Source organism: Sphaeroforma arctica (genome assembly GCF_001186125.1).
Source record: "Sphaeroforma arctica JP610 unplaced genomic scaffold supercont1.620, whole genome shotgun sequence".
In the NCBI taxonomy this organism is placed as follows: Eukaryota; class Ichthyosporea; order Ichthyophonida; genus Sphaeroforma; species Sphaeroforma arctica.
Window position 1 is genome coordinate 1 of NW_014039938.1, and position 24,514 is coordinate 24,514.

Consider the following 24,514-nt stretch of genomic DNA (forward strand, 5'->3'; position numbering starts at 1 on the left):
TGTGTGTGTGCGTGTTTGTGTGGGTCTGTGTATGTTGCGTGTGTGTATGTGTTTATATATATATATGTATAATAATATTTTTATATGTGTGTGTGCGTGTGTGTATGTGTGTGTTTGTGAGTTTGTATGTGTGCGCGTGCGTGTGTGTGCGTGCGTGTGAGAGTATACACATATGTATGTGTGTGTGTGTTTGTGTGTGCGCGTGTCTGTCTGTCTCTGTGTACACTTGCATATACATATGTTTGTACTTGTATATATTTACAAATAGTTCTACATACATTGACGTATTCTTACATTTCTCTGTATTCACCGGTGCACCTTACGTGACCACAATGCAACCAGAATGCATACATGACAGCGTCTTGCAGCTCACTAGTTTGAGTAAATAAAGCGTGCAGAACGTCCGTGTAAACTTGAAGTGAGAGAGCACTATTTGTTTTGCAATTCACATACATTTGTTCTCATCAACCATGCCACCAGATCTGCGCCGGTGAATGACTTTCCATTTGTCCAGTTCCCGATGTTTATCACCAATTCCACAAACTCTGCATGCGATGGTACCAACAGAGACCTCGGCCGCATGCTATTTCCCATTTTACCACACGATCTTGCATTCGGATGTGTATTTACATGCTTTCCCCGAACACTACAGGACTTATCAAGGCTCGTTCCATTTTCCACACTATCGCCACTCGAGTCAAAATTCGACTGTATATCTGAAGATCTTTTGCGCACGCGCACACCCTCTGAGATTTTCAAGGGCAGTTCAGTGGCAATTGAACTACATTTCTGTGGTAACAAGTTAGCGAATATCTCGGGCGATGAGGCCCCAAGGGTATTCGCCAACTCATTAGGTAAGTCTTCTTTCATGTTATCAGTGTTATTTCTCGATTGAACTTGCCGTCTACTATGCTACACTATCTCGTACGCTGTCTATCAATAACTGCACGATGGTATATCTGTGTGTATAATTTTTCTTCCCAATACTATTGCGCCGTTATTTCTTCTTCATTCTACTCACCTTGTTCAAGAGGCGATGTTTAGCTGTGGCAATGAACAACGTAAAGCGCCACACTTTTACTAGTATTGAATTAAGTCCCGTTTGCGTGGAGCTAAACGGGGGATGATTAAACGCAGGTTGATACAGCATGAAAATAAACCGGAAAGATTATGGCGGGTTGGTCTCTAGAAGCACAACAACCTCCGGGCTCCATCTATGCTACTAAAATGGTAGACAAAGGATTTATTTAATAGTAAATTTGTACCAACCTTCCTTTACCTCCTTTCTGGATGTTGCGACGTGACTCTTTCTCCGTTAAATTCGCACCGAGATTGCAAAGATAAGAATCCAAAGAAATATGCTCCTCAACCAATAGGTGTGGTTATATTTTTAGATTTATGATACTACATCAATTTCTTCACCAGAGAGAGTAAAACGCCTGTGGCGTCGCCCCTCAATACCAAAAAATAAATAAAAAATACTATACATACACAAGAGATTTACCGCAAGACGCACAGTCGCACATACGCGTATAAATTAATATATGAAGGACGGCATGTTTGTTATTATCAGTTATAGCACCCAAGCGACCCGACTCTTTCAACTTGTGTCTGCTCTGCGCCATATGACTACTAGCGATATACTCATCTACGTGCGGAAGAGAGAAAATTAAATACACAAGTCCTACACCTCGGATTCACACTCACCTAGAGGGTACCTTCTCATCTTGGAGACGCAAAGTATTAGTATCGTAAATTGCCTGTGCTGATAATAATAAGCAGCTATTATGAACCGACAATCTCTATTCAAGGCTCTTTAATGAAGTACAGTACACGAGCGTAGAAAACGGATACGGTCTGTCTCTGCGAAGCTTCCTATAAAAATACTTCTCTGACAATGACAAGTCGGCAACCTGATGCCATCTGATTCACTCCCGTCTATTTGCAAGGTTCATATTTTAACCGACGATAGCTCAATCCAAGAGAACTATACGATAATGTTGTTCTTCTCTTGGCTTACATCCTGTGTCCCACACCACTGTGGCTCCGCGATATCCAGAGTATCTGAAGGATTAAAATAAGTAGCAACTGGGTTATATTCATAGATGATAGTAAAAACATTTACAAATAAATCAAAAAGTATATATAGGTATAGATAGATATGAATATGAATATAATATATATATATATATATATATATATATATATATATGAATGTATATATATATATATATATATGTATGTATGTATGTATGTATGTATGTCTATATGTATATATATATACATATATATATATATTATATTTGTGTATGTGTGTCTGTGTTTGTGTGTGTGTCGGTATGTGTCCTTGTTCTGGTGCACGTGTGTGTGTATGTGTTTGGATGCGCATGTGTGTGTATGTATGTGTATGTGCGTGTGTGTGTGTGTGTATGTGTGTATGTATGTATGTATGTATGTGTGTGTGTGTATGTATATTTGTATATATGTATATATATATATATATATGTATATATATATATATATGTATGTATGTTCATGTATGTTCATGTATGTATGCATGCATGTATGTATGTATGTATGTATGTATGTATGTATGCGCGTATGTATGTATGTATGGATATATTTGTATGTGTATGTGTATGTGTATCAACATGCACAGGTATATATATTTACATCTGTTTGTGTACATGGGAATTCCCTTGCATAGAAGGACTAGGTCGGATGGCAAATTGCACCCGCAATAACGTGTTATTAACTGGGAAATATACCGAGCAAATGTTATATTGTAGTCACGATATGTGAACTATTGGAGGGATGGTCATAAAGATTTGCGCCCCTACTAGGAAGGTTTGATCCGTTATACGCAATAGCGATACCATGCATTTCCTAATGAGTGGCATTTCGAGGTTAGCACTAGATGTGAAACGGATATGCTGAAATGCTCAATACACATAGGACGGGCCAATACGTAGCGCATGAAATGCTTCACTTACCACATCCATCAGTATCTGTTTCTATCGCTCGCGCAAGCCTTTTGCTATTCCGAATCAGACTCAGCATTTCATTGTCCTCTGCGAGAGAACGTTTCGTTACCGGGCCTTTGCACAGCGGGCATGACGCTTGGTTGTTGAGATGAGTAGCGATACAAAACCTATCCAAATAACGCGGAAGGTGAGTAGTGGTTTAAACCTTTTAGAAAGCGACCGTGGTGTAGAAAGAGCGAGAATGCTGAAAGCCATTTGATTCCTGTCTAAAGCACGCACCCAGAAGCTAAACCTAGGGCAAAATTATAGCAGTACCAAAGGTGACGTGTTTTTAAAGAACAAAAATATATAAATAAAAGCAGAACCAATTATAACATACTTGCAGAAGCGATGGTTGCAGGGTGTCTTCATTGGAGCTTGCAGAAGGGATAAGCTGTAGATGTGACAGAACAGTCAAATTGTAGAATCACCTGATCAGTTGGCGCCCAATATATTTCCTATGTGGGCCAGGCATAAAAAATTCTTGATTAAACCTGGATCATTTGCAGCCACAGGGGTGAAACAACAACTACAATGAATTGTAAGGGGATTGTGGAATGGGATGAAGAGTGGATGCTTTAAAGGCGGATCACATCGTCATACACGCATATGTCTCAATGTGCCAGACAGAGTCCTCCGAATATGTCCGGACACGAATAAGAAAAAGATAAATTTAATAAACATTATGCCTAACATCGCCGTATGCACCTTCAAAGGTTGGACAAAAACACCAGTATGCTCGAAAAATGAAGTATATGTAACCACATCCGCGCGCGCAAAAGAATACACAAGCACGCACAGGATTATACACACAAAACTGACATCTCGGAAAAAAAAAACATAGTAACAGGATACAACCTACCAGATGGAGCAAGTGATGGCATGCTGAATTTTCGCCATCATAGCCTGGGCTACTCGCACCTCCTGCATAGGCGGTAAACTAGACACCATGGCTTCAGATCTCGGTCCACCTCTTGCATCACTCGATTTCTCACTCAATAAAGACACTCCTATGTCAGCATGCGCGGCAGTGCAGCTGGCAGTCACCTCTCTCTTGTTACCAGGCAGTTCATCACGTGCTACCTCGAGCGCCTGGGTGTCATGGCTTGCTAAGCAGACTTTGCCACTTAGACTGCAGTCGTCACAGTCACCCTGGCAACCACGTACTCTGCTCTGCCCTGGAGCAGGTGCTCCGCTTTCTTCTCCCACCCCGACAGTAGACTGCGGGCTGCTATCTGTTAAGCCTGTATCGATGCCATTTATTCTACGTCCTGTGGGTGTACCTATCTTTTTATAATCGCTATTTACACCATCATCATTCACGACACCGCTGTCTTTGACACCATGCGGTACTCCCTTGCCCTCGTTTGTATGTCTGTTTGCCTGACTAGTACCATGAGTATTGTCCTCTTCAAAATGACCTTGATCACCTGTATGATGAAGCTTTTCAGAAATGATAGCATTGTGATTGTAACATTCCACAGCCACTCGCCCGTCCTGTGCGAGATCGCTCGAGTCGATACCTACAGAGGTGTTGGATGGGACAACCTTCTGTTGCAGTGTTAGACCCTTTCCTTTTCCCTGTATCCGAGCAGTCGCCCCTGTATGTATCTGTTTCTGTGTCTGTGTTTGTGTTTGTGTTTGAGTCTGTGTCTGCGTTTGTCTTCGCTGCAAATTCCTCTCAGTGGTATCATACTGGTTTGCCGCCGGCTCGCCAACACGTGGATTCTCCGTGAAGCTCTCACTGGGATATGTTGCGCACATTTCAGCCTCCGAGTTTTTCTCTTCAGAACCATCCTCAGATGCCATCACTTGTGTATGTACGCTGGACTGTGAATGTGCCGAGTCACGTGTTGGGAGTGTCCGGAGGGATGGTTGTGAAGGATCACATAGCGAATTCCCGCGTACCTGACTTGATGGCAAACTGGACAAGGGTTGTTGCAGACTGATGAAAGTCTCGGGTATGAGGAAGGACATATTGGTATCATAAACATCGCTATAATCTAGATTGTCCTCCTCGCGGCTATCCCATTTTAAATTACTACAGTTAAGCAATTTGCCGCCGTTGTCATCATTCGCGCCATTCGCATTGTCTTCACCTCCACTGGCGGCCCCGTCGCAGATACTCCCAGATGGCAAGTCTTGGAAACTATGAGTGGCACTTCCATGGGATAATTCATACTTGCATGCACCTGTTCATCCCATACGCAGATTATAAGCATATATAAGACACACTACCAACCCAAAGGGTGAGCAATAAGGATGAAGCGAATTGAAAGCAATATTTCATGATCGCCCTTAGGGGCCAGGTCGTCGAATACTTTAAAAGGATACAAGTCAACACCACCGTTATTGTATGTTGAGCCAAATTGAAGTAGTGTACTGTATGATTCTCTGCCAGCACTCATAACCGATAGGCGCATCCAAACGATAGTACAACCTCCCATAGTTTTAAATCAAATAAAATCGGTGGAAACTATCACACTCCCAACGGCACTTCCTCCCGAAAACAGAACTCACCACACCGTTCTCCAATAACTCCATCATTGCGCAACAAAATACAGACAAGACGTCAAATAGTAGCTGTCTACGTTGTTGCAGAGGTCACAGCCACTCGGAAAACAAGATGTGTAACAGCCGCATTGCTTTCGTTCTCTAACACCTCCAATAGAGCCATATCTACGCCATATAATATCTATGTATACATACCGCCAATGACCCTCATCGACAATAAAAATTAATACAATAACCACACACTTGCCTAAACCCTTCGGCGACATCCCACCCATTCCATCAAGTGCATGCATATCCGTAGTATGGCCCGGCTTCCGATCGTCCCCTATTGGCCTCAATCCTCGATCTAGATAGTTACTAGTTACCGGGTGCGAATCGGGTTTGTTTTTCACCTTAAGTTGTTTATGTGCTTTCTTGCGAGACGCATAAGGCTCTTCTTCTTCGTGAGGGTTGTGTGTATTGTTGAATACTGGACCTGATTGTTGACTATCGCTTCTGGCTTTGTCAATGCTGAGTGTTCGTTTCCGTGCTCCTTGCGTTCGGTGTCTCCCTTCATTTACGCTGCGCTGTGTTTTATTGTTAGAATTTAAAGGATCTGTGTGGACGTACTCGGATCCTTCAACACCAGAGGTTCCATCTAAACCACGCACACCTTCGCCTAAAGTAGGTTCGCTTTGACCTTCGTCATAGTGTCTAATCAAATGCGCACGTACATTCTGCATACTCTTATCTCCCGACTCACTTTCTCCACCACATCCGGCAAGTACACTATCAACAGATGTATTATCATTTGTAACCAAAAACTCACTACCCAGAATTGTGGGATTTCCAAATGACACTAGCTCGGGCGTTATTTCGGCGGCGTCTGTAGGCGTAGATTTGGGCGCCGGTTTGGTGGGGGTTGTACCCCCACGATTGGCAACATGTGATGAATCCATACTTCAGCTTACTTTGAGAGCAACTAGAATCAAAACTAGCTCATGCTTACAGAGATACATCCACAGTTTTACGCAGAAGTTTTTATGTCACGATGACACGCACACTGCACGTCGGAGCGCAATTCACACTATTTAACAAGCGTATTAAGTACTTGCGAACAGATGTGACGGTGTCCAATTCGACTGTCTCAATTTTTATAACTGATCAAATTCCCACCACAGAGACACCCATGCATGTACGCTTGACGAAAGCCTCAGTGATTCGCATTTGAACTGCAGTACTACATATGCTTCGGTTCTGTATAGGTAACGTGTGGGTAAAATTTATGAATACAGACATACATCCATATGTACATAAGTGTATTTTTAATATTTATGCGACAAAACGTTTACCCTGTATATTTTGGATTTCCCGCGCTTTTTGTCGCATATATTCTACGATACTATAGTTGAGGGATGTATCAAACTCTTCCCGACTTGTCTAACCGTGTTCATCAGCTGTGTTTTATTTACGACGATCACGTGTGTCGTAAACCTAACATTAATGAATTGATTACGGCAAGAGGTGTCACCCAAATACCCATTGCTCTTGATTTTAATATTTACCAAGCTTCGCAATTTCGCATCATGTCGGCGGCTTGCTTGTTTTCCTGCACACAAGAAAAGCACACCTACTGTGCATTTTGCATATTGCGCGTGTGGTGCATATAAATATTGGTACGCACTGTGGTACAAATCGCGATAGTGAAGCATCAGACGTAGAGCGAATTAAACCCTACATCTTCTTATTCTGAAAGGGTTTCATACTCGGTGGAGAAGTACGTCACACACTTCGGCATATCATATATACAGTTCCATTTTTCTTTTTTATATAGCATCATATACACAGTATCATATTCATATATAGTATCCATATATAGTTGTATATTAAGTATGGCACGCACCATTCAAGTACGGACATCAGCACGCATTAGCTCTCGTAGTAGCGCACGCTTGGCAGCTGACCCATCTGCTGACGGTGCATCGTCGAGCGAAACACCCGCGCCCAAAGCAGTAGTCAATGCAAGCAAGGCTAAGAAGGGACCTACTAAGGTCGTCAATAAAGTATCCGTCGTATCATCGGATGATGAGGAAATCTTTATGAGCGACGTCGCTGTGACTAGCGGAGAGGAAAGCGAGGTGTGTTTGTGTATACGTGTATGTGTAGATGTGTGTTTGCACATACTCGTTGGTAAACTTGTACGTATATGTGTGGATATGTGTCTATTTCTGTGTCTGTTTCTGTTGATATATCTTTGTCTGTATGTTTCCATGTACTGTATCGGTGTGTACACGCGTTAATGTGTACTCGCATACGGGTGCATGTACACGTTCTAAGTGTGTTTGTGTTGACAGTATTTTTCTCTGTACCGGCTCAAATGTTGTATCGCGTTTAATAGCTCTTGCCAGACAGCGGATGCTGTCATTTCCTTATCAGTGTGTTATTACATCGCGGTTCACCATCTCTGCTGCCGTTATTTAATACAATCGCTTCGTTTCGGTTGGTATAGTTCTACAGTAAGAAACGGGCCGTGATGTCTGTGGTAGTGTGGATTTTATCCCCACTTAATTTTCGGTATATTCTTTGAGCGATCCTGTCATCCTTGAGTTGTCTTCTGTGGTTGGTACGGTCTAGCCTGGGTCAACTGTATACAGCTTTCAATTGCGAATTTTTGTGCTTGGCTACAGGTCATATTATTGGATGTGCATAGTCTGTGCATAGGCTTGTGTTGGCAGTGCCTCGAATACCTGTACATGCCTGCTTATCATATATTTATATCCACCCCTGATGCGCAATGTATTAATCAAGGGTACTGTCGTGTCTCATTAATACATTCTGTTGTTTGGGGATGTGCATACATTAAAATGACCACGACATTTTGCGGACCCGTTAATATGGTCTTGACACCACAGGAATGGAATCCCGAGCAAGACAAAAATGATAGAAAGGTCAGACGCTCGATTCGCAATCGGGGCGCTGCTAGTTCTATAGCCGCTGCCAGCTCCGAGTCGGAAGATTACTCAGATGTTGCTAGCGAGGACCTATCGAGCGATGATAGTTTTAAAAATAGCAGGAAAAGAGTTAGAAGTAAGTCGACGAGTGCCAGAACTTCTGTGAAAGTGGAGGTTGCAATAGCCAACGAAGGTACAGGCAATTCGGAAACACAGGCCAAATTAGAACAGGAAATGCTGCGAACGGCCTTGAAGAAGCAGTTCGAGGGACTTGTTGCGGTATCTCTGGCAAGTGGCAATACTGTCTCGCGTGTGAAGAGCGAGAATGATGTCGAAGCCGCAAAAAGTGTCGGAGAGCTATCAGATGTCGAGGTGGAGGAAGTGGTCGTGTCAGAGCGTGAAGTATCTACAAAAGAAATTGTGACTAAAGGTGGGTTTTGGGGCGCACTTTTCCTTGTTATGGCATGCTGATGAGTCTATTCAAGTGTGATGTTTGCGTTTTATGATGTGGCTATTTGCTTGAGCTGACAAATTTTGGTGTTCTGGCTTCAGGCAGGAAACGCTTCAGGAAAGTCAAAATTGACAGTGAGGAAGATGAAGAACAGGTGGACGCGAAAGGGAAGGGTATAAAGGGGAAGAAGAATACAAGAGCTAAGAAACCAAAAGTGAAGAAATTGACCAGGGATGAAAAAATTCACAAGCTTCACCCCGAGGTATGCATATTGGATCTGTTGATGTGTAAATATTCTCTCAAAATGCTTGAATAACTATGCATCCTGATCTCGCTCCTGCTATCTCTCTGTCGACTGACTTTTTGTTGTGGACATGTCGCGGCTATATCACAGTATAACAGGGCGACACTCGGTTAGCAATCTCTGGTTGTGCCCGATTAGATCCCAGCTTTGTGTCGAACTAAAAGCGATGAGCTAGGGTCAGCCGTGAGTCCGGATCTATGCTTCAAAATCGTTTTATGTGTTACCATAGTAACGGCTCGTCGTTTGTGTCACATATATCACCTGCAGGTTCAGGGTGTCTGGGAAGGCTCTGAGATCGACGCCCGTGTAAATTTCCTCAGTGAAACGAATAAGGTAAAGAGAACATTAATAGAAGGTGGCCCCAAGAAAGCCGCCCAGCCAGAACATCTGAAGCTCACACTTCTACCGTTTCAGACTGAAGGCGTGGCGTGGATGATAGATCAGGAGAAAACTGAATTTCATGGAGGTATCCTTGCCGATGAAATGGGAATGGGAAAAACAATTCAGACTATCGCTCTGCTGTTATCAGATTTCGAGCAGGGACATACGAGTCTTATAATATGTCCCACTGTTGCGCTTATGCAATGGCGTAACGAAGTGCTCAAGCATGTGAAGGACGAAGCGCTGAAAGTGTGTGTCTTCCATGGCTCGGGTCGCACGACCAATCACAAGGACCTGTTGAAGTACAACGTAGTTTTATCTACTTACAGTGTTCTAGAGAGTGAGTATAGACGTGAGACAAAGGGAATGGGTAAAGAGTTGAAGAGGAGCCCGTCTACATTGCATAAAATACATTGGCATCGAATAATCCTTGACGAAGGTATGGTTGCACGCCGCCATTTTTACTTCTCGACCATGTCTGATTTTCATCACTTTTGTGTGATTTTGTGCTCAATTCTGATGCTCTTAGTTCAATTGAAGATCGTTTTACATTTCTATCATTTCTATATGTTGCGCGCTCATTTCATTCTTCCTTGCGGTCAACAGCACATAATATCAAAGACAGGTCAAGCTCGAGTGCACGAGCGGCTCTTAGTCTCAATTCCTCTGCAAAGTGGAGTCTCAGTGGAACTCCACTGCAGAATAGAGTGGGTGAACTGTACTCACTCATTCGCTTCATGCGCACATTTCCCTATAGCTACTATTTCTGGTATGTCTTTTTGTCCTCCCGGTGGATTATATCCTGCTGCTTGTGCCGTACGTGCATGAAACGGCACTCAGCACATTCGGTTTTGTGCAAGGTGATTCCGTGCTATAAAGAATTTGAGCTGAATTAGTCTTTTTCAGATTTTTAACATGTTGGCTCTTCTTTGCGCAGCTCCAAATGTGAATGCAAGTCTCTCTTCTGGAAGTTCACGGATTACAAACATTGCGACACATGTGGATGCAGTCCGATGAGGTAAATATGTATGTGAATGATTTCGGTCTCATTTTAGTCTATTGGTGTAGTATGTCTTTCTTGCTTACTTTCAAAGCTGAATGATCGATTAACTTGAAAAATGGACACGATGCTAACCATGTGCTATTTTCGAAACACTCGGGTCTTATTCCTGGTAGTCACTTTTGTTGGTGGAATAAAGAAATTCTGAGGCCAATACAAAAGTATGGCAATTACGGCCCTGGGAGAGTTGGATTTGTGAAGTTAGGTGCTTTATTGGAGAAGATCATGTTGAGGCGGACGAAGCTAGAGAAGGCCGATGATCTTGGTTTGCCTCCAAGGATCGTCGTCAGAAAAAAGGTGTGTTTATTTCGATGGAATAGACGTAGTTCAAATCATACTTGGTTTTCGCGCTCGCAACTTAGGCTTTGACAAACTGTCGTTCATGTCCAAAATTCGCATCCTCACATCCTTGGGTCAGATTTGTCGTTTATTGTTTGTGGATCGAATCTTTGAGGTGATACCTGTTTCCTGGATGCTACGATCTCTTATAATCTGGACTCTGATTTTCTTCAGGTCTGGTTCAATGAAGAAGAACTGGATTTCTACAAAGCTCTTTATTCACAATCGCGGACCAAATTTTTGACGTACGTATCGGAAGGCGTGCTACTCAATAACTACGCACATATATTCGATTTGCTGATGAAGATGAGGCAAGCGGCTAATCATCCATATCTCGTTCTGTATGGACGTGGGAGGATATCAGCTGGTGATGCGCAAGGTACGAATGGACCATGGGGTCACAGATTTTACAAACTTTCTGCAGATGGAATATTTTGACTGTCGTTTTCGGGTGTTGTTTGTAATCAAGGACCATAATTGTGCTTCGCAAAAATTAGGCTTCATAGCTAATCGAGTTTTGGGCTGAATTTATTTTTTGTGCCATTTGCGAATGCTTGTTCTGGGTGACGGTGCGCTAACACCTGTCTATGAATTCTACAGACGTATGTGGCGTTTGCCAGGAGGACGCGGAAGATCCAATCAGAGCCAAATGCAAGCACGTGTTTTGCAGAGAGGATATTAAAATGTACCTTCAGAGCAGTATAGATGGACAGGTACCCCAATGTCCGGTCTGCTTTGTGCCCCTCTCCATCGACCTTAGCCAACCAACTATATCACAATCATCTGCTGCAAGGTCAGTTTAAAACTTAAACAGAAGGTCATTATTATTATTTTGCATCTCGCCACATCGTATCGCGCATGTAATCTTAGATAGCGAACTAGACGTTCTGCCAAAAAAAAAATCGCTGTAGTTGTTGCCGTGCAACTGAATTTGTTACTTGACCATGCGTTAAACGGTTAACTTTGTGTATTTTTTTCTATAGGGCAGCGGCATCACAGCAACGGCAGTCAATTTTAAATCGTATGGACATAGGAGGTTGGAAAAGTTCCTCCAAGGTTGAAGCACTTATAGAACAATTGGCTTTGCTGCGAGAGAAGGAAGGAACGACGATTAAAACAATCGTATTTAGTCAGTACGTCAGCTTTTTGGACATAATTGAGTGGAGATTACTGCGTTCAGGATTCCGATGTGTGAAATTGGACGGGCGAATGAGTCCAGAACAAAGAGCGGCGGTCATAGATGCATTTATGACAAATCACACGGTTACTATTTTCCTCGTTTCGCTTAAAGCAGGTAATTAGTCTGATACAATTGTTTGTTTCTTCGATAGTCGGAGACGATATATATCGATGTGGATACGTTTATCAATTGCTCTGGGATTGAACTTTCGACCCTGGTTTCAGTCTTGCTGACTACGTGCTATATGTGTTCCAAAGTAAAGCTCGTTGAAATAATTTTGTTACCGATGTAGAACTCGTCAGCTCAGCATCCCGCTGAATTGACTCATAAAGTTTCTCTTCTTGCCACGTTTCAGGTGGTGTCGCACTCAATTTAACGGAAGCTTCTAGAGTCATCATGTGTGACCCCTGTAAGTTGTGCGAGATCCCCCATAAAGTTTATTTTATTGTCGTTTTTCGTATCTGTTTCTAGTTTGTAAATTGGCCAGGGTCGTTTGATACTACGTCGGAATACATACGTTGAATACACGGCCGAAAGAATGATCCATCCCGTGGACATTCCAGAAATCTCGTTGGAATTGGCGATTGCTTTCTATTGCGTATTTTGTCAATGCCTTTCATTTACTTTTTGTATCATCTATGTCATTGCAAAAGATTATTGCTGCTGTTGGGGTTTGTCAATGTCAGTATCATCTTTATTCATTGTCTGTCGAATCAGATTGCACTTGCTGTGGTGGCTTTCGCGCTCCAGATAATATACTATTACAGGCAGATGGAGGCAATAGACAATTCCCTTCTTTCCAAGGTTTCAGAGATCGTGGCATAAGTGTTTGGTTATAGTTCTCAAGGACTGGCGTACGCTTTTTGTAAAATCACTAGGGTGGAACCCGGCTGTCGAAAATCAAGCCATGGACCGTATACATCGACTGGGTCAAACTCGCCCGATTGAAGTTATCAGACTTTATGTCGAGAATAGCATCGAATCACGTATTATTGCGCTTCAGGAGAAAAAGCATCTACTTTTCGAAAGGTATGGGTCCTTCTGTGTGGTGTTTCATTTCATACCTTACATACCATGCAAAAGTCAAGAGATTGCACGTTTTTATTTCGCTGCTTCGATATTTGGTATTTTGCGTGATATTATTTTTCTTTTTGAGTCCTGGGCAAGAGTGTAAATAAATTGGTCGAGTATTTTTCTGGATCGTATATTGCAAATGCCATTAGTGAAATTGCATCGTGTATTAATGAAATCGCGTCGAGTATTTTCAATATGTTCGGCTTAAATTTTTATTATATTTCAACTAGTACAAATATTTTTCTGTATATTTAACACATCAGCACCATCGGTATGGATCCCGCTTCCCTTAACCGGTTGAGTGAGGAAGACCTTGGATTTTTGTTTCAACTGTAGAGGTTCGGCAGTCTGTTTAGTATTGCGGGTCCACTTGAAAGGGGCTCTAATATACTTTGAAATATTGAAGTTTCATTCTATTTATAGACGTGATGGGCTCAGCCACGTGTAATCGTATGATGTTAGTGTCTATAGCATACAGGCCAAGAACTGAAATAGATTTTACAATCTTCGAACGGACTTGTAATCTTATTGAAATAATATATCAGATAAAAAAAATACCAGCACATGGAGGCAGGTAGATTTAATACAGATAAGTACGAAAGGAAAACATGAATCTTCTAAATAAAACATCCCACAAACTCCTGCGCACATTTGTAGGCGCTCACAATTGAATATTTGTTTGTACTCGTCAGATCTATGGCGTATTGTATGCGTACTACGAGTACTTGACGAGGCTGCATAGCACGTTCGAAGTCGACTCATATTGAACATTTTCGCTCACAGCTTGAAATAGTGCACGCTTTTCCTAGGGTCGTTCTAAACGTATGAACTCAGCCGTGTGACAGGCACCACAGCATACAATACATCTGCACCACTTAACGGCTTTGTACAGACCAGTTTGTATAACCATTCGCCGCATCTACTGTATGTGTCTAGACGAAGTCGGAACAGTTAGGATGATATCTGCGGCACCAAACACCATTCAGTGTCAGTGACCGTGTCAACACTGGTGTCACAAACCCCATATATTCCGCCATAAGTTGTGTGTATGACAACTGTGCACAAATATTACCACACTCTAAATTATCGGGATAAATACCTTTACTACTCTTATGGTTACATATTTCTTTGCCCGAATTACTTATTAAGGGGATAAATACAGTTACTACTTATGTGGCTACATATTTTCTTACCTGAACTTGTACAAACGAACTAGGTTTTTTTCAAAACGAACTTGTACATGAAATACGGTTTTGCAATTACTGTTCATTTCCGTTGGGGCACTTGCCAGAAATTCGCACTTGTGACTCCACTTTACTTTCACATTAATTATATCAAAATGTTGTAATATCACTTCACCGTACTGGCACAGTTGAATTACATACCTAAATGTGGAATACTTGGAAAGGACGAGTGCCAGTTAATCTTGAGGTACAATTAAAATCACTTCCGCTTCCACAGAGAGCATGGTAAAAATCGACGACGCCATAAAGTAACCATCTGAGCTAGTTCAAATATGTAAAACTTCTTTCTTCTTGCATATGCCACTTGCAACAAACTATTATATATAGAACTTCCTCTATGATTTTCATATGTCTACCGAGGTATGCTGAGCATATTTCACTAATAACTATTTTCAAGATACTTTTAAAGTACTCACATCATCGATACGCTAGCATACCGGAAGTGATTCTCTTTTATCTCGATCGTTACCTAAAAGACCTGCAGACCGTGAAGCGTTGTAAGCTCACAGAGTCTGAAGATATTTACTTCGCTGAATCCACAGCGGCGAAAATGAAAACACAAGTCTCCCATCTCACACAACGAATGATGCAAGAAGAAGAGAAGGAACGCATAGAAGATACACGCGCGTTACAGAGTCTAATTCATACATCTAATGAGACTTTAAAAATATGCTCAGTGACACTAGACAAAAGGATATCGAAGGAGTGGTTGCCTAATCCACAATGTAGTTATCATATTAGGATAACCCGCAAAACAAACAGCTACATGCATTTATCTTAAACAGGCATAAGAATACCCGATTTTATATGTTGGACCCGATTTATTTTCAAATAGGCCAACACAATCTTTACAGAAAGAAGGGGCTGCTAAGGCTCTCTTCGCTTTAGGAAATATGTCGTTTGGGAAAGAACAGGAACAGAACTTTTAAGATAATACATATAAATTTATAGACAGGGTGCACTGGTATGCATGAAGCTGAAAACCTTCGGTACCTCTCGACACAAATTCGTGATTTCGAACCCAAAATGAAATTCATGGAGATGCGTACGAGAATCTGCTGCAGCTATAGCGCAATGTTTTGGGTAGCGGTGTACGAACCGGAGGAATTGTAGGTGTGGCCGAATCGTCAGCTGGAGGGGTAGGCTGTGGAAAGGGGTGTGGCTGAAAAGGGGCGTCTGATGAATCACTGGCAATTGGACCTGCAAATGGGAAAGTAGCAGGGAATTGCGGGGTCGTGGACATTGTAGGAGGTATGTCCGATATATGTTGGAACGACAACTGTAGTAATTTGAGTGTGTGAGTTCCAGTCGGGCGGTATGTCGTAGCTACGGGGTGTAGCTGATTGAGTAGCACGTTTTCCACTAGAAGACCATTGAGGTTTCCCGTCTGAGAGAAATTGTGCATTGCGGAATGATATGCTATGTTATGTCCTAAAGCGTTAATTGAGAAACCTGTCGTCTGTACTTGTAGCACTTCGACCGACAAGAACACGGTAGTAGCATTGAGTGTCATACTTGTGTTTGTCCTGTTTCTTACCTTCCATTTTGTATAATAACCGCATAGCCAAATCGAGCTCTGGGAAAACGTGTGGTGATGTGAAATCTGGTGCCAAATTTCAGATGTAGTCCAAAAGTGGTATCTGTGCCAGGAGTCTCATTACGATCACGGTCAGCCCATTTCTTGGTTTCAGACCATAATGGAATAGGCATGCCAGCGATTAGTAAAAGTATATGAACTATGACATTGAGAACATTGTGTGTGCTGTCAACCTTGGCGTTCAGCTGCGGCGTATAGGGTGGCGTAGAACGGGCACGAATCCACATAGAGAGACGTGATCCTTGTTAAGGTATTAACGTGACTTACGTTCTGATGTCTATCTACAACTTAGACATGTGGTTATGAACACAAAGTCTAGTTGTCATAGAAGAGAGTTCGGTAAAGTTGGCATTGAGATTTATAATATTAACGTAATCGCCAACTTTGAACAGAACGATGTTGTTAGTGTCATTTCATCGGTCATACTCTTTAAGTAAGGCGCGATTCGTGTGCTCTAGTAAACAAGGGTAAACAATGTTCTGCATACTTAACTAGGGCATTCTACCATTTCACTTGGCATTGCATTTAATGAGGTGGTAACCACACTTCTTGCAAGGCGCTCTCACTTTCGTTTCACCCTTCGGTTCCGTAGAAGTAGAGCCAGTACCATCTCCAGTAGTAGTGCGTGGCGTCTTGGTACTACGCGCAGTATGAGTCTCTACTACTTTACTCTTAGTGGCACAGGCTGGGTATAGCTCGTGGTACTAAGTACTCTTAAATATTCGCCAGTATAGGGATAATATTGTTTATTTCAAAGGAGATGAGTTACATTGTATGTACATATGGTATGGCTCTCATAGCCGCTGCAGTGGTTTGGGGAAGATCGATGGGAAGAAGTGGTTAGTAAATTCCCGTGTGAAGCTTGGGCCAAGTGAGTGGACGATGGAGGATATGCGCTGGGTCAATTCAGCCAGGTGCTGATATTTATTTTTTTGACACCATCGAGTGTGCCACGTATTCGCTCGTCAAACTAGGGTTGTCAAGTCGTCACTCGTCACATTCGGACATTCCGTAGCAGTGGCATAGCACTGTCCTTGACACCTTGTTTGGAATTAATTCTATAAATATATGCCTCACAGGCTCACTACCTTCATTGCCTCTCTTGGTTGACTGGTTGGGTGCTAATAAATAGTTACAAATGTGTTTACTATTGTTTTGTTTCTTTTTTAGATAAAAAAAACAAAACAAAATCAAACAAGGTTTACCACTATTTTTTTTAACCACACAGTTATTTTTATATTGATAAACATCAGTAAAATTGTCACTGTGACATTAAATAGATAAACCCTGGTGGCCGTAGGAGTGTGGGTCTCCACTCTCCAGTCTACTAAAACCACACAGTTTTATTATTATCTGGTTGATAAAAAATAACACAAAACAAAAAAAATTCTAAAACAATTAACCAATATTTATTTTAGTAAAATTGTTACTGTGACTATGTGACAGTGTGAAGTAGGTTGTGTACTGGACATTCCTGAGGTCACTGTATCACTGGACAGTGGACACACAGTGACAATGTTTAACGTCAATAAAAGTTATACGTAGTGTAGATATATGTAAATTTATTCAATTTGTAAACGGTTTAACTTTTATAAACTCAAAAAATATATTGTCGAAATCTTGGATTAGATTTAAAAGTTGAACGTTAACCGTTATTTTTTTAAATTATAAACGGTTTAGTGTAAAGTTTTTTGACGTTAGGAGTGGAGTCGACAAGTCGACAACTCGACATTCGACGACACAGTTAACACTGTTTCTTGAATCTTCTTGAGCAATGAACACACACTCACACAGTCACACTCACTCTGATTCACTCTTGAGTCATCACAGTTCACACTCACTGACAAGACGAGTTGACGACACACAGTAAATGAGTAAAATCTAAAAAGTAAAAGTGAGAGATCGGATGATAGTATGACCTCATGAATGCACCCAGTCATATGGGAGATGGACTATATGATAAATAAAAGCTGAACGTAAATCGAAAATTTTATTATTTATAAACGTTATATTGGGTAACGTTTTTAGCAGTGAGAGAGAAACTCAGAGAGTCAGACTGTCAGACATAAACGCGTATTTTTGGGGGGTTTTCACTTTTCACAAAACAATGCACGCCTATTCGAGGCCCTATAATCCCCCCCCAAAAATGACACATTTGACACAGCCAACTTGCACCTGTTTATAATAATTAAATAAATAAATACAACTTGCTTTTTATTTTATAAAAAAAACAAACACCAAAAAACCGTAAATATCAACTTCCTCTCAGTTCCTCTCTCTCTTCTTCTTAGTGTGGTGTTGTGAAAGAAGAGGAGGCTCAGACGCTCAGGAGCGAGTGGGTAGAGCCCAACTTTTTGCCAATGAAATGTAATTTTTAACAAGAAAAAATGAACAAACTAAATAAAAATTAGTCGGGCGATCCGGAATTTCCGAAACCGATCGCACACGACGCACAGACGCAGACGGTATTTAAAAAAAAATACTGCAGACCTAAGCTCAATGCGTTAAAGGTTGCAACTTTTATTTTGCCCGAATAAACATTAAAGTTGCAACTATTATTTCGCGATAGTACACTTTCAGATATGATAGGTGCATTTTACAGGTCACTCAGGTGACAGTCGTCACAACTGAAACGCTCAATCTTCTTTGATTGCCTATTATCAATTTTGTAGCCTAAAATTTTCAACGATAGGACAGCTTGTCGAGTGCAGTTTCAAAAAAAAACTTTGGTTGATTTGTCCTAAATAAAAGTTAATACTTTTAAAAATCAAAAGTTAACACGAACTTATATTCCGTACCCATAACTTATTGAGCTTAGCTGCATACTGCAGAGTCGCAAACAGCGCAGACCTGTCCTCATAAAATATAAATTGAGTAATTGAGAAGGCTATGCATAAATACTAAAAATACAAGGATCCGTTATATATTTATATTTAGTAAAACAAAAATGCGAAAGCAAATGAAAGTAAACGTTTATAACGAGAATATAAACGGTACTCGAGTTCAAGGTTCAACCGAAAGTATACGTGGACTTAAAACGTTTGGTTTCGGTATCAGTTGTACGTACGCGTATATATGGGAATAAATATTATATAAAAAAACTAAAAAAACAACTCAATACTGTATCGCACCGTTTTATTTAAAAAAAAACGTTTAAACGAACCCAAAGTAAACGTTGGAATTTACGTAAAGCACATTGACTTTTATATGTTCTATTTTAAAACCTAAAACGGGATAATTTCAATGCTCCAGAGTAAAGTGACTCCAGACCTCCTCCCGTTAAAAAAATGGTGTTTTTAAAGTCCGCGTTCTGAATTCTCGTTCAAAAACAAAAAAAAACAGCAAAACAATATTTATAAATTTTCCGATTTTTAAAAAAGAAGGAAAAAATGTATTTTTTAAGTGTTTTTGTACAAAATACATAAATAAATACGACCCAATTCTGCGGTACAAATTGACCTAGAGAGGGTCGTTACGAAAACAAACACATTCCGGCAATTCGAATTTTCACCAATAAAAGTGGATAGAAGTAGAGTTCAAGTGATATTGGCTATACATAGAGCTAAAAATATCCAGGATTCAATGACTTGCCGGATATATCACCTTTCCCTCCCTATCGTTTGTGGGATCAAATTATTGCAGAACGTGGTCAAAGAATAGGCTCTCTATAAAGTCTAAAAACTCTAAAGTCTCTATGCGAAAGAGAGGCTAAAAAATCGTAGCCTGCTTCTATCACGAGAGAAGGCTATGAAAAACCAACTCTAAGGACTATTTTGGGGATTTTCAGAAAAGGAAACGAAAAATATAAATATACTCTCTAAAAATATATTAAATATTTATAAATACGTCGCGCTGTCGGCCCGTCGCGGTGCCAGTCCTGTCGACGCGTACACATTTGAAATTTGGTGCAGAGGTCAGAGGGACCATAATTTCTTAAGATACATATATTCAAATTCATCATACGGGAAATTCAATTGCTTTTATATAATACATAGCAGCCACACGAGAGAGGGTTGGCCGGATAGTAACTCTGTTCAACGTGGTACGCTACCACGGTGTGAGTCCACAAGCGCTATACGAATTTGCATATCCCTATGTTCTCATACTGAAAATTAGTGAATTTACAATAGATACGGAAAACAACATTGTTGGCAGTATCAGCTGCAGAATATAGACGAATTGGCCGCTTGTTGAGCGTTCTCACACCTGTAGGACTCAGCTATTTTGCTGCTATCAAATACATCAGTCATCATGTACATGGACTGTGCATTTGAGGTCAGAGTTTTCCTTTTCGCGAACGATGGGTATTTCAGTGTAGAGAATGCGTGTCCTATGGTATTTTGGACGAACTGGACGATCGAAATGCTGGCAAGCCGAGCACACAAATTGGTGAGTTTTGGTCTCCACTGGCATTTTAAACTGTGCTGTATGCTTCCGCTATAGTTTTTGCAATCAGTACATGAATAGGTTTCACTAAAAATGCTTCGGTCCAGAAGCTTTCTGAAGTTCTCCGACAGAATTGACTCGATAATTACCCGACTGGCTTCGATGCGGTTGTCAGATTGTTGCAAGTAAATAGTAGTAGTAGTGCGTACACTATGACTTATAAGTGTAATATTCTCTATCACTTCGCTCTGTTCTGATAGCACACTTCGCCTGTTGGCAATACCTAGACAGTGCAGGTTGGAGGAGTTCGTGTTTTCGAGGTGTTCCAGTCTGTCTATATTTTCATTCGGCACTTGAAGAGTAATGGGAATTTTCAATTCTGTTAGTGGTATCACGTCATCTTGGTCATGTAACTATTTTTTTTTGAACATTGCTTCATGTAGCGCAAACTAGGCTGATTAGTGGTCACGTGATCAGCCGAATCCATTTTTGGAGTGGTCAAACTCTAAGATATCGATTTGCTTTTTTAATACTATTATCCTTCACTCGTCTCAGCTTTACGTAACGTCTCTGGCTCCAGTCCGAAACGGAAGTGATGACATCAAAGTCTTTTACGAGAACGGTGCGCGCGTATATGATGTTAAGCACGTGCAGCAAAATTCATGCTTAGTTGTTGGAAGCGGGGATTTTGTAGCTTTCCGATACAAGGTATGTTATTATCGTAAACGAGATTTAGGTTCGAGTGGCATATCATTGCCATAGTGTGTCGATTGGTCACTATTAGTGCCCTTGAAAGGTCACAACTAAGTCCAACTCCTAGAAACACATACTAACTAGCCTTTCTTCGGTTTCTATAGGAGCCCACAAAACAACATGGCGAAATTAAGTGGAAAACAACTCCTTTTGAATCCTTTTTGTCTGGATTGGTAGAGGCTAACCACCGGAATGAAGCGCAGCAAATGACAGAGCCAAATAAGTCACGAACGGTCATGAACAACATTCTTCAGAATCTGGAAAATTTCCTATACACGGAGCACGTAAGTTGCTTGTTATTTTGAGTTAGGTTGATGTAGGCTTATTGCATATTTGTCACAAGCGGTGATAACCTCTAACACATACTGTGATCAAATAATTAAGACATATTCAAATATCTTTTTGTGTCCAGGATATTTGGGTTGCGTCACAACAAGCGAAGGGCATCGAGCTTACGCCCGAGGAAATTAATCCACCAAGACCCAATAAGAGAAGTACTGTTTCTCCCGGCAGTGAATCAGATGGAAGCTCTGTGCAAGTCATGTACCCATCGATTGTGGAATGGGTATGTATCTTTTCGATATTTGCTCATATATAGTAATTTTTCGACTGAACACTTTTTGATTGTGATGATATTCGAACCAGTAGCGCTTTGCTCCTCAGTGAATACAACTGTTCGCGACTAATCTTTTACATTGACTTATCAACAGGTCGAGGATAATTGCATCACGCCGCGCAGCAGTTTCAGTGCAAATAATGACAACGGATTTGGCTCAGCAACAGACGGCGACATTCCTGTTCATTCGTCTCCCAGGAAGGAGCAAAATAAGTCTAAGTGAGTACATAGCTCAAATTTTTCTGACTTTAAAGCTTTTTCCTTCCTTACTTTCACATTTCACTTTTTGCCAATACCACGTTGGTATTTAATATGTCACTTACTGGCTTTGTTATTTAGTTCGTGTTCGCAGTTTTGCTTTCGTACGAGTCAGTTAATTGTTACTGAAAGTATTAAATAATGGCTTTACTTATAAACAGGGTATTTTTTTCCAGGATTGTGGGCAATGTTACCCTTCCGCGAATGGATCTGGTCAAACGTGTCGAGAAAATGAGTTCCGCCAATCTCGCGAGGACAATATCGAGTGCCTCCTCCAGCAGGATCTCCAAGGTATACGATCGACTTCGGAAATCAGGACTGCACTAATCTTTGCTTGAAACTCATAGTAGGCGGGATATTGTACGACCTGTTTACTTCGTGTTATACGTTCTGATACTCACTCGTATGTTATCTGTCGATACTAATTCTCATATCATGTCTTTATATTTTTTAGTCGGGAACCAAAGATCGAACAGCCGACAAGCTCTGGAGGTCACGAGTCTCTGATCAACTGAAAGAGTTGAAACAATCGATTCCTGAGCTGGCTGCGAAGAAAAGATCGACCAAAACTGCTATTTTCAGCTCGGCAAAGGATTATATCTTGAGTATGACAGAAGAAAACAAGAAGCTGGAAACGGAAATCGCAATGAAGAAATCTGAGCTCATGGCCTTTGTATGTTTTTGGGTTAATTATTCCTACTTTAATACTTCACTGTTTTTCAACTGGCATTTGCAATCCGCAAATTTATAACCACGAAATTATGCTTCGTGTTATTTTACTCCATTTTTGGGGGTTTTATTCCCAAACCAGTGCGTAATCATTTCTGATTTGTCTCCAAATTTTAGGGTCAAGCCGACACCTTCGCCACCAACACGGGGGTTTTAATAGTGGAGCAACGCTTGGATATGATAGAGCAAGGCCCTATCATTATCTACGCTGATCATCACTGGAAAATGATGTCTGGAAATGCAGCGCCGGAGGGGAGGCGGATGATGGAGGTATGCAAGAGTTATCTCGAGTGTTCTAGTCACAGCGCGGGGTTTTGTGTTGTTCACCCGCTATCTACCAAGCTCATGCCTTATTCATTACCTGTACCCGTCGCAGCTGTGCGGAACAGACAATAATCCTTTCATGTACTCAGCTTGTAAAGTGATGAACAAAACGCTCTTCGATTCTCGGGAGCTGCATTGGTCTGGAGTGATGCTTTGTCTGAGGAGCGATAAGATTATTATGGGATGTAATTCAACGATCGAGCCTGTTAAATTGGAACAAGAGAGCTCAACTGATGATGAAGGAATAACCAAGGGGACATCGGTAAGTCACGTTCAAATCAGTCATTACATTCTGCTAGTTGTAACCAACAGTATATGGGTTCGCTCGTTTTGCCAGCTTCATTGGCCTTTCCAAGTCTTTTGCAGATGCTTATCTGTCTGTGGTTGCCTCTTGGCCTACCATTTCAAAAGTTTGTGGAACCCAAGTTCCTTACTCTTTTTTTTATGTCGTTCAAATTTACTTTTCAATGCAGGATGTCGTGAGGAGTGTGATTCTGACAAAAGATTGGCACGAATTCAATATCTCGGACAGCATTGGGTCTCACCTGTCGCCACATGTTGTTGAATTCTCGTGTCCGAATAGCACATCAGAGAAAAAGTGCTCAGAAGTGAAAAGATCTGTAGACAAAGTCGCTGTGCGCTGTTAGTCAATAGAAGGCTCAGCGGAAAACATTTTTTTACACACGTTGGTACTCGTGTAGGTGCATACCAGTCGCCAAACTATCCCGATATGAAGAGTTCGAGGGATAGAGCTTCAGCCGACACAATAATTACAGGCAAATACAATCTTTGGAATAAATATTTATACACCAATGGTCAGTGTATTCTAATCAGTTCGCACAGTGTAGCGCAGGCGCTGTAATTTTGAAGTACGCAAGCTTTAGATTCGTCGATAGTGCTTTGAGAATTGGATGCGGTCTAACATTTTCAACGTCATAGTTAGGAAGTTGAATCTACCAAATTTTAATAAACTGCATAGCAAGTAGTTGAGCGACCCCATGCAGAAAAGACGTCCAAAGGCACCAAATACTTCTGAATATTAGCAAAGCAATGACTTGTCACTATCGATCACGCCATTTACAATATCTGACACTCAAACACTTCAACGATGAGCGTCCTGTCAGATTAATCTAATATTAAGAATATAAAAAGCTATTAATTCAATGTCTATAGCCACTGCAAGTTAAGTTGGTTGAACATGTGACCCGAAACAAGATTTCTTTCGTAACCATAACAATAAGCTGACTTCTCTAAAAAATATTTTCTTTCAGACACATCCAATATCTCTTTTCAGATACATATATACATATATACATATATATATATATATATATATATATATATATATATA

General features: G+C 41.1%; 4 protein-coding genes across 5 annotated transcripts; 2 read left to right on the plus strand and 2 right to left on the minus strand.

The window, feature by feature from the left end:
- Positions 1-453: 453 nt before the first annotated feature.
- Positions 454-870, minus strand: SARC_07658 (hypothetical protein; the record flags this gene model as incomplete). The annotated part of the gene is made up of 1 exon (XM_014298386.1): positions 454-870. A coding segment is annotated over one exon (417 nt), but the record flags the coding sequence as incomplete, so codon positions are not given.
- Positions 871-1,527: 657 nt separating this feature from the next.
- Positions 1,528-6,772, minus strand: SARC_07659 (hypothetical protein). The gene is made up of 5 exons (XM_014298387.1): positions 5,785-6,772; positions 3,886-5,215; positions 3,364-3,417; positions 2,994-3,151; positions 1,528-2,064 (listed from the first exon to the last, which is right to left on the minus strand). Exons 1-5 carry the CDS (start codon positions 6,473-6,475, stop codon positions 1,988-1,990), a joined length of 2,310 nt encoding a protein of 769 aa, XP_014153862.1. The 5' UTR covers positions 6,476-6,772; the 3' UTR covers positions 1,528-1,987.
- A 460-nt stretch (positions 6,773-7,232) lies between these two features.
- Positions 7,233-13,889, plus strand: SARC_07660 (hypothetical protein). Its single transcript, XM_014298388.1, has 13 exons — positions 7,233-7,654; positions 8,429-8,897; positions 9,020-9,180; positions 9,490-10,042; positions 10,210-10,372; positions 10,541-10,621; positions 10,780-10,960; positions 11,177-11,381; positions 11,603-11,795; positions 11,986-12,296; positions 12,538-12,591; positions 13,061-13,211; positions 13,520-13,889. Exons 1-13 carry the CDS (start codon positions 7,409-7,411, stop codon positions 13,590-13,592), a joined length of 2,841 nt encoding a protein of 946 aa, XP_014153863.1. The 5' UTR covers positions 7,233-7,408; the 3' UTR covers positions 13,593-13,889.
- Positions 13,890-20,009: 6,120 nt separating this feature from the next.
- On the plus strand, positions 20,010-23,974 carry SARC_07661 (the record flags this gene model as incomplete). 2 transcript variants are annotated; one of them, XM_014298390.1, is made up of 10 exons in its annotated part: positions 20,010-20,486; positions 21,039-21,191; positions 21,341-21,520; positions 21,649-21,801; positions 21,947-22,071; positions 22,272-22,401; positions 22,565-22,783; positions 22,957-23,109; positions 23,216-23,425; positions 23,637-23,974. In XM_014298390.1, exons 1-10 carry the CDS (start codon positions 20,349-20,351, stop codon positions 23,808-23,810), a joined length of 1,635 nt encoding a protein of 544 aa, XP_014153865.1. In that variant the 5' UTR covers positions 20,010-20,348. The 2 variants fall into 2 exon arrangements, with proteins under 2 accessions (XP_014153865.1, XP_014153864.1); XM_014298389.1 differs by having other exon boundaries at positions 22,287-22,401; positions 23,637-23,810.
- Positions 23,975-24,514: the final 540 nt, after the last annotated feature.